Source organism: Eurypyga helias, unplaced genomic scaffold, assembly GCF_000690775.1.
Source record: "Eurypyga helias isolate BGI_N326 unplaced genomic scaffold, ASM69077v1 scaffold14438, whole genome shotgun sequence".
NCBI classification, from domain to species: domain Eukaryota; kingdom Metazoa; phylum Chordata; class Aves; order Eurypygiformes; family Eurypygidae; genus Eurypyga; species Eurypyga helias.
The window spans coordinates 67,234-77,667 of record NW_010267793.1 but is presented as its reverse complement, the minus strand read 5'-3'; the positions used below and the strand labels follow the sequence as shown (position 1 = coordinate 77,667).

Here is a 10,434-nt window from a genome sequence, read left to right as displayed (position 1 = left end):
CACAGCTTCCCCCTCCCGCCCGCCCGAGCCGGGGTTACCTGCGGAGGCCAGGATCTCCCCCGGCCAGACGCTTCGCCCGGGGAGCGCGGGCCCGACCCCGCGCTGGGGAGCACGCTCCCGCCCTTCACACACAGCTTTTCCAACATCCCGTTCTGCCCCGACACGTCTGGGAAGGTCACCTGAGGGGGTGTTGGAGCGATTCTCAGCAGCGCGAGGAATAGCCTTGGTCTACCCACCGGTTTGTGACCAAACGTTTACAGGAGCAGTCCCTGTGCCCACCCTTTTTGCTAACGTGCACCACACACATCTGACAGGAGGTGGAACCGGGATGCTGGGGCACCCGGCACACGGAGGGAAACTGTAGGACTGACCGGGAGCGGGGAATGCAGGCCTTCCCTAGGATGCTTTCCTGGAAATGCTGCGCGGCTTCCAAAAAACAGCGGGTTTTTTTAATTGCACCGATGACTTTCTGTACCGTAGCTACGGAAGAGGGGATGAAACACATCCCTCGCCTCTTCTTCAGCCCAAAGCAGCTCAAGCTGTGACACAACAGGTTTTTTCACTTCTCTTTCTGTGCCTAAGAAAGGGCAAGTCTGCGATTCAGCGCTGGAACCTGGCGCCTTCGGGGGCTCCATCCCAGGCTGCCCATCCCTCTCTCCCAAGAGCACTGGGGGGGGTTTCCCCTTAGGTTTTGAAAGGCAGAGCCCTTTGTGGATGCCCCAGGACGCACTCGCAGAAGCGGCTGCGTCACCACAAGAAGGGGGAGTGCCGCCCAGGGAACAGGCAGGTTGGACCACGTCCTCGCGCGACGCTGGGCTGACGGGACCGGTAACAGAGACTGCATCTCACCGAGGTCAGGTGCTCGCAGGAGATAAGCTTGAGGCTTGTAAGCACCACAGCCTCGGGATGCTGAATCCATTTTTCACCGTTCCTATCCATGTTATCATATCCTGTACTGCCAATCGGACCTTGTGATGGATCAACCCACCGGGGAGAAAACCAGACAGGTAAAAGTGCTGGATCCTGCCAAGCCTGTTCCTTGCTATTGCTCCCAATCAGCACAGATGTTCATCAAGAGTGCTTTGAGAGGCTGGAGATACCCAGGACCCTGACATGGCAGTGGAAATACTGCAGTTTATACGTTGCCAACCGAGTGGATATGAGTAGCCTATGAATTCCAGGGAAAAGAGCAGAGTGCAGCAGGCTCTGCTCTCCACACCGTCACAGCACGATTCATTAACGTGTTATCTGGGAGCGTTGAGGCTTTGGTTAGTGTATTAACAACACCATACGTCTTCACACAGACACACGGAGTAAACACTCATTTAAACATGTTAAAAAAAAAAACCAAACTCAAACCAAACCAAAACTTGGTCCAGAAATCCAAGCAGCCAAAATCAAGTATATAACAGGGGGAAACAGTGGCTGTACAGAAAGAAGCAGGGTGAGATTCCAGAGTTTTGCGATTTGTGGACTGAGCTGATCTCAAGTTGAAGGAGAAAATATATTCCTATATAAAAACAAATCTGCATTTGGGGGAAGCGAATCAAAACTTCAAGTTCAGAAAAAGCCACGACGACGAAGGCGGCGGCGTAATGACATTGGACCAACAGAGGCAGGTTTTGGCCTGTAATACTGCTGCGCAGTCGTTCTGCTTCTAACGGAGTAAGCCAGTGAGCAGGATGCTAGACCTTGCGGGTGGGTCCGCAGGGAGACACGCTCAGACAAGACCAGAAGGAAAGCCGAACACGATCTGGGATAGATGACGGGAGTGTTCATCGATAGGAACCTTTAACTGGATGAAGAAAGGCTTACAGTGCTACAGGTATCACCACTCGGCACGTTTGTTGGTGTGTTATTATTGACCTAATCCTCAGCAAAGAGCACCGTTACCCGGTCGCTCACACTTGAAGCAAAGCCATGTCTAAACCTAAGAGCCAAGAGTAGTTTTTTAATGGAAAGTGACCTCAGCAGTGGAAATGATCTAGCCTATCAAAGCTGAAATCTTAAAATGTCACATGTGGTTTGCAGTCTGCTTGCAGTTTGTCCACAGAACTCAAGGAGTCAGAACTCTTTGTAGGTTTTTTTTTGTGTTTAAAATGGGCAGATTCAGAAAACTCAGCAAGTTTCCCAAGCCCCAGTTCAGAAATGTTAAGGAACACCATAAAACCCCTACCTAGTTAGACTCACCAAGAGAAGGAAAAGTCTCCAGAGGCCGTGTATCATCGAGATCACTTTGCCCAAGACATGCTGGAGAACACCGACTACAGATTTCTCTGCTGTAAAACCTACAAGGCACCCCCTTCCTGGGGTCATTTATCCGGAGGCAGGGCAAGTTATGAACCGAAGCCAGAGAAAAGAGGTTAAAACATCACTAAAATTTTAAAAACCAAGGGAAAAGTTGCCATGTGTGCCATAAAGGGTAAGAAAGAACAACCTCCCAAAAACCAGTTCACGGGTTGGAGGTTTCTTTTTCTGACAGTTCCTTGAAAAATACTTTTACTTGCTTTAAAGAGAAGACCGGGATCTCTCTCTGTCCGGCCTCTCGGGGCAAGTCCCTTGCCTCCGTATCCTCGGAGGGCGCGCGCAGGAGTGCGGGTGCACGCGGGGACAAAGAGCTCTTACTCACACCGAAGAGGGTTCGTAGCTCCAGAATACCTTGGGGACAAGAGAGTCGTTTCTCCTCTTCGTCAAAGGTCAGCAGATTGTCAATTTGAAGAAAACAACTGGAAATCTTTGAGTTTCAACGGCATTTCAAAGAGAAGGTTGAAAAGCAGAAAATACAGAAGTGAGCTGACTTTTTTGTACTCAGAATTTTGGGGGATCTCAGACAAATGCAGGATTAGAGGGATGAGCACAGCAGGCCCTAAACTCAGGCAAAACAAAAGGTCTGGACAAAAAAAATAAAAATCAACAAACTGTTCCTTAAGCCCTGCTTTAAAGATACCCTGTTCTAAAGAGACCTCAACCAGCAAGCATTACTGTGTACAAAAATAGAATAGCAAGGATGAAAAAACACAAAAAACAGTATGAAAAAAACCCTCCCAAAAATAGATGTACACAAGTTCTATTTTATATTAGTGTATATTACAAAATTCAACCATGCAGTCTCTAGTCCGAACGCTGAACGCTCCACTCCACGCGTACCAGGGATGCTGCTATGTTTTCTTCACAGCACCATCATGTGACAGGGGAAAGTCTTGTATTTTTAACTGATTCCCAACCTCTTTGCTTTTCGCCTGCGCGGGAGTCCCTTCCTTACAGGGCCTCGTGCTGCCCTCTGGCAGAGGAGAGGCTCTGGGAGCTGCCTGTCCAAGGGCGTGGGGCAGCTCTTTCGGCGGAGTGATTCTGCAGCTACCTCCCAACGCTTCGGAGGCTTTAGCACTGAAAGGGGTCGCCTCCTTTTTTGCCCCCGCGGGACAGGTGGCCTCCCAGGGCTTCGTGGAGCTGAGGGACTCTGCGCAGGATCCGCTCCTCGGGGTCAGACCGTCGGTGCTGGGCAGTTTGGGTTTCTCTTGACAGGCTCCTGTTTGTGAAGTTTCCTGCCTTTTTTGTTTCGAATCTTTCTCCTCTTTACAGGAGGCACCCAGATGGGAGAAATCCTTTCTCTTTTCCACCTCTCCGGAACCAGACATACTGAGCTTCAAAGGGCCTAACACACTCTGAGCTAGCGGCACTAACTGGGACACGGAGAGAGCTCTTTCGATAGCTCCGGGGATGAGGAGGGTGGAGGACACGGGACCCGCCGGGCTCGTTCTGCTGGCGGCAGAAGCGCTTTCTGCCTGGGATGAGCTGGGCTGCTTTTCAGCACTAGGACTTTTTTGGGACATCTCACTTCCAGGAGACAGAAATGAGGCGCCGTGCTGTTCGGCAGGCTGAAGGGTCTCCTTGTGCTCCCTCTCACTGCGATCCGCAGGGCTTACCGAGAGAGGGGTGCTCACGCTTGCCATGCACCATGAAGGAAGTGCCAGCAGAGGTTTGGAATCCTGTTTTTTCTGACTGCTTTCTGTTAGCAGAGGGTCTTTTGGGTCACGCTTACCACACAAGGCCCCTGAAGAATCACCTTCTTCAAGTTCCAGGAGTTTGATAGACGGGCACGGTGCATGTTCGGTGCGAACTACTGTTTTTTGAGTACTTGTTGTTCTCCCCAGGTCTTTGATTGCTTCCGAAGACTTGTCTTGTGGCCCAAAACACTCAAAAGTTTTCTTTTCTGGCAATTTATGTTCCTTTGCAGTCGTTTCTGCTCTTAGGAATGGCTTTTCTGCAGCAGCTAATTTTTCTGGAGAAGTCCTTGGGAGGACCTCTGATGGGGAAGGGTGCACACCGATTCGCAGGGGCTCTGAAAGAGGCTTGGCTTGTTGATTATTTCCCTTCTGCAAGTCTTCTGTTCCTTTCGGATCTTCAGGTAGAAAGGCATCGTCTTCAATACTATCCTTGCTTTCCAATTTAGATGAAAACTTATTGTCCTCGTTAAAAGAATCTGAGCCTTGGTCTCCACTGTCAGGGGGCTTGTCCAGCCTTCTCCCATCCTGACTGTCTTCTGAACCATCATCCGTTTCATCTTCGGAAGAATCTACTTCTCTGATGGCCTCTTGCTTTTGCAGAGACTCCCTCCTCTCCACCCTGTCCTGTCGAATAGCACCCAACTTGCGTGAACCTGGCTTCTGCAACATCCCTTTTTCCGCCAGCCCAAGTTTGCCACCCGTCGTTTCGTTCGCAGATTCCTGTAAGCTCTGGAGACTCGGATCCCGCTGTAGCATCTCCTTCTTAAATTCCGAGTGAGAGATATCCAAGCTGTGCTTACGCGAGGAAGCCAGCTTCTTCTCCGAAGAGGACAGCGAGGCAGCCAGCTTCTCGGCCGACTGCACTCTCTTTAGCAGAGGAGACCGAGGGGGCTCGGCACTTTTGGGGCGAGAAATTTGTCTCACCAGCGGTGGAGAGGAGTGTAGTTTTACTGGAAAAGACTGGATAATACTGGAGCTGCCAAGCGAGTGTCCTGGTAAAGGGGATGGGGAGCGCTGCGGTGATGTGGACTGCGGGGTTGGTGACGGAGTGTGAGCTAGTGGGGAGAGAGGGATGTTTCCCGCGGATTTACGCCTTGGAGATCTGTACTGCCTCTGGAGCTTTGGTGCTAGTCCGTGCAGAGAGCTGGGTCGGATGTGTCCGGAGCTGGCTGGAGAATTGGGAACACTGGAACTGGGAGAGCTGCTCTGGGAAGAATTGCCACCAACTTAAAAGAGAAAGAAAAAAGAAAAAGACTAAGAAAATTGATATATATGTGGCCACTAACACAAGTTATTAAGGTGCATGAAGTCAAGACGAAATGCCAAGTTACCACAAAGCACTGCAGTAACATTACAAGGTAACAGTGCATGGCTACTGATGGAAAATTCCCATCACTGCCACACAACACCAGAACATAGTCAGAAACACTCTGCTATCAGGACATTTTTTCCTGGAAAACACCTCCAAGCAGCTAAACCATGTGTTTCACTGACATTCCCAAGTGCAAATCTCTTTATTCTATCACCTGATTCAGTTTTCAAATAGGACGGCGCTGCCTTGTTTCGATTCCTTTTATCTGAACCAATACAGAAAAGGTGTCAAACTGCTATGAAAACATTGCAACTCGCAATGCACGTCTGCATCAAGGTGAAAGGATGCCCTAAGCACAGCAAATGCATTCTTCAGAGGATGTACGGATTTTCATTTGTTAATGGATCAAGGAATGAGAATCCATCCATCCCGAAGGTAATCGACATCACAGCTGTCATTTTCCTTTGCAAACAGACCTACTGCTGTGTACCTTACTTCAAAAATTAATCAATAAGAAAAAAGATCCTCAAGTTTGTTTCCTCTTTCCATGGATTTTCGGGTTTGTTTTGTTTCTTTTTTACCTGAGTGTACAGACTCGGGAGTGGACCTGTAGCTCTGCGTTGGCGAGCGAGGAGACAGGTTGTGAGTTGGAGAGCCGGGCACACTTTCTCCAGACGACAGAGAGCGGTTTAGTGAAGACAAACTCCGGCTGGTGTGAAGCAGTGATGCTTGTTTAGTGATCTTCCTCAGCAAAGAACTCTTCTTCTTACTGTGGAAAAGCATTCACAAGTTGTTTACAGGCCCAAATGATTTATTTACCTTTATTGGCATATTTCAGTCAATTTTGTGGCAGAGTTAAAGAGGAAAAGAAAACAATAGGAAGAGAAGAACTAAAGGACATACCTGCTGACAGACATTATCTGCAAACTGATTTGGCAAGATCTCTCTCACATTATCTTAGTTACCACTTAATTTTCAGAGAAACGTCAAAACGAACCTTTCCTGACCGTCCTTAGTTTTGCTCTTCTTGTTCCTACGAGCCATCTTGGATTTGTAGCTGGCTTTTCGCGCCGGACCAACTTTGATGGATGTGTTCTCAAAGGGCGTGGTGGAGATGGACACTTTATTTCCACTCTGTGAGGAACAGGACAGAGACATGGCTCAAAACGTGGCTGTCTGGGTAGGCTGCTAGTTTACTGCTGCCTGCCATTTGGTGATCCGCTGTCAAACTCCATTCCCCGCTTTGCATTTTCACCTATCATCTATTAGGGAACTGCCGGGAGAGCGCCCTGTTTAGTCAGGCTTTCACAAATGATTAGCTCAGACCCCAGCTGGTAGGTAAAGCTCCCCTGAGCAGAGAGAACCCAGCACCTGACCTCTGCGAGCCCAACTGCCTCGAGTTAACACTTGTAACACTTGAACAAAGTGATGTCCTGTCACCAGTCCTATTCCCAGGGCTCTGGCTGATCATATCGGGCATCTATCATGACAAATCCGCAACATGGCTTGCCTCACTCAGCTTTGAAAAGGGAAAAAAAAAACCCCAAAATCCTGATTGCTCCTCTGGTTGCAATCCCAAAGACTTGTGTCTCTTGGAACAGTCCAAAACTTTGGGGTTTATTTCCATAAATGGATTCAGCTCAGGAGGTATCAAAACTTAAGTCATTTAACTGGATAATTTTAAGACCAACCATTACAAAGCTGCTTTTAAATACCACTAGGAATAATCCTTGAGAAAGCAGTATTAAGAGCTAATAACATTAGCACAGCCTAAAGGCAAAAATAAAAGTAATTTGGAACATTTTTAAGGTATTTGTTTCTTAAAGTGATGTTTGAGGGAAGGTATACCCAAATCTTATTAATCTTTCTCTCTACTGCTGATGAAAATCTATCTGATAGGTCCTTATTTCTCACACAGAATATCTGAGTTCAGCTCACACTACACGCAGAAGTTTTGGAGATTTCGGGATCAGGCTGCAGCAACGAGTTTTTGCAGATGAAGGGCCAGGTGCTGCGTACATCCCTGCACTTCAGACAATGCCCATTAGACACCTACAGCGTTTTAAATGAGCTGGCTCATACTGCCCAAATGTAGCCGTGCCGAGTCCCCCACCTTCAGAATCAGCTCCACCACTTCCGTGTGCACCAGCCCGTGGACCGGCTCCCCGTTGACGTGGGTTATCAGGTCCCCTTCACGCAGGCCTGCTTCGTTCGCTGGACCGCCCTCCTCCACGTGCTGGCAATGAGAAGGGACGACTGATTTGAGAAGAGGAGTGTAGGGGATTGCGGGCCAGATCGGACTCAAAGCCCATCCATCTCATCTCTCGCCGCAGCCAGTATCAGCTGCTTCAGAGGGTGAGAGAAACCACCGGCTGGCACAGCCAAGCACAAAATCTGAGCTCCTGCACTCCTCCCCCCAGCATCCTGCCAGTCTTCTCCCGATCCAAGGCAGCCAGCCAGGATGGTTAAGCTGATCAAGAGACCAGCTCCTCCCAAAGCAAAAGGCTTAGCACACTTCCAACATTTTTCAGCGCTCGGGAATGTTAACTAGATATTCTTGATTTCCAGACAAGGACTCAACCTTTTGCAATTTCTCTGCCACCCCAAATCCAGCATCCTTCCACGTACATGCTGGAACCCAAGGCGGCCAACGGGCTTTTAAATAAGACCCTGTGCTGTGTGTTTAGTCTGCCTACACTGCATCTCATCTCAAACAGCTTATTTTTCCACTTTCCATCCTTTATTAACCTGTCCACCATCAGATCTTTCTCCCCATGAGCACACTGTCTCTCCCCATCGCTGCACAGGAAGGTAAAGCCGCCTTTACAGCGAGGAGACAGAGATGCCTGAGAATACTGAACTCTCCCTCTAGCCAGGGTAGACTACAAATCAGTATCTCCGTAAACTCAGCATTTCTCAAGGAAAGCAGAGAGGAGCGAGGGAAAAATACAGCTTCAGATTATTTTTGTATGTAAGAACGAGTGTTAAATAATGACCAAAGCACTTGAAGTCCAAATTGTCTAATGGACATGGAGATACAAGGAAAAGAAGGAACCATCTTTACCCCGACTCCATTCCCCCTAACCACACAACTCAAACAACGCTGCTTCGGGGAACGGCTCATTCCTAGAAGCCATACACATTAACAAAAACAGGAACACAGAGATCAAGTACCAGAAGTCATGGGAAGGAAGAGATACAGACATGGAAACCAGACCTTTTAGCACAGCACACAACTAAGCCAAGAGCTAAATCCCTAGGCAATCAGCACAGCAGCGATGCCTAAAGGCTTGAAATCAATTCCAAGTGACTGCTTGGAAAACCCCAGCAGACTGAACTGATCAGAAGCAGGCTGTAATCGCTCACACAGGGCTGAATAAATTAGCTACGACCGGCCCTCGTGCGACAACCCCAATAAACAGAGAGAGGGTATGTACACAGAGACACACTTCAAAGTATGTGCTACAGGTGAAAGAAGGTGGATTCATGTAACCAGGGAAGAAAGGAGGAAAGAAAGGTTGCTGTGGTTCTGTGATGGGCTTGAAAACTGCTACAGGTAAACCCCAAAGTGCTGTTATCTATTCATGTATGTATTTATTTTTAAAGGGTTTTCCCTACCCCCAAAAGATAACTTTGGGTCCGAATAAGGAGAGAAAACAGGGTGGCAAAATACAATTTATAAAGCTAAACCCCACAACTAAATGCAATCCTGGCCCCAAGGGTACTACTCCTTTTAGAAAAGCAGAGACATACCCAGACCATGTGATGCACAGTGTAGATATCACTGTCACCCATATAGACGCGAATGGCACGGAGAGTGAAACCGTATTTCTTTCCAGCCCGATGGATGATGATTGGTGGTTTCAGGTTTGCGACAGCAGGAGAAAAGTCGCGGCTGGGTGAGGAGTCCCTCGAAGATGGGTTGGAGGATAGAGAATGAGGTGACATTGGACTGGCCAATGGAGAACACGTGTGGTGATCTACAGTGATGACACAAAGGTGGGCAAAAATTAGGAAAAGCAGGCTTCCAAAAAGAGAGAAAATTCTTGTTAGAGAACAACTAGGAAACCATCTCTCCCAACACTCTCAAAGCTGGTGGTCTGCACCAGGGCTGGGTTTGCCTGCAGCTTCAACTAGTTCATGTTTAGAAATACAAAAGTCAGCAGTTTCCAAAAAGCACACATGGAGGTGCGTATTTAATACAGCAGCACTGTTGGCCTAGGATTACGGTTGGGTCACAGTGTCTACTACTTCTCTTCCAGGGATTTACAACCCATCTTAAGCGCTTGCTCTAGGCACAATCTTGGAACACCCCATTTCAAGGTTACGGTATGTTATCCTCCTCCAAAGATCAGACAGTTTCTAGATCTTGGCACAAGCTACACGTTGGTGCTGACATAAATCAAAATCAGTTAGTATTAACACACATACACAAAAATCAGTGGGCAATCAGACAAACAACATCACCTGGGTAGTTTTGGTTGGGTTTTAAATTCACTGGGGCAAAAATACTTAAAACTAAGAAAATCAGCTACTGCGTGGACTTTGCTACTGAAAAACATCACAAGAGTATTTTAGAGTGTGTTTCCCAAACAAACAGCCAGGGCCTGGGCTATCTGCTAAACTGACTCTGCTTGCTAGTGGAACAACATCCACCTTAAAAAATACAATGCACGTACAGAACCCTCATTTTCAAGTGAAGCTGGTCAACATCAGTAAAACCAACCTAAAGAGCAGGAACACGGAATGAAGCTGTAAAAGGTAATCCCTAATCCATTAAAAAACACCTGCTGAATCACCCAGCACGTATTTACCTGGCAGATGACAGCAGCTCTGGAGAAACCTTTGGTGGGTGATTAAACACACATTTTAGAGATTTTTCACGGGGGCGTTCGTAGTTCGAAAAGCAACCAGTGCCTGAACCACAAGAAACGTAGCGTGCGTCACCCCGACGGTGCCAAGGAGCAGTGGCATCCCTGCCCCCAGCTCCCGGCTGAGCGGGGCAGGCAGGCTTTGCTCCCATGGCCCAGCTGCACTTTCCTGCTCCCATCCAGGAAGGAACAGGTACAGCCCTGGAAACACAGCACGGACTTATCCTCCGGAAAGAGGGACAAAGTC

General features: G+C 48.2%; 1 protein-coding gene across 1 annotated transcript in view; it reads right to left on the bottom strand.

The window, feature by feature from the left end:
• Nucleotides 1–3,158: 3,158 nt before the first annotated feature.
• LOC104514032 (microtubule-associated serine/threonine-protein kinase 2-like) overlaps nt 3,159–10,434 on the bottom strand; it is a 66,456-nt gene continuing 59,180 nt past the window's right edge. The window contains exons 25-29 of the mRNA XM_010157563.1: nt 9,070–9,296; nt 7,430–7,552; nt 6,314–6,450; nt 5,898–6,085; nt 3,159–5,230 (exon numbers count right to left, since the gene is read on the bottom strand). Coding sequence (XP_010155865.1) covers nt 3,159–5,230; nt 5,898–6,085; nt 6,314–6,450; nt 7,430–7,552; nt 9,070–9,296 — 2,747 coding nt within the window. The remainder of the gene's footprint in view (nt 5,231–5,897; nt 6,086–6,313; nt 6,451–7,429; nt 7,553–9,069; nt 9,297–10,434) is intronic.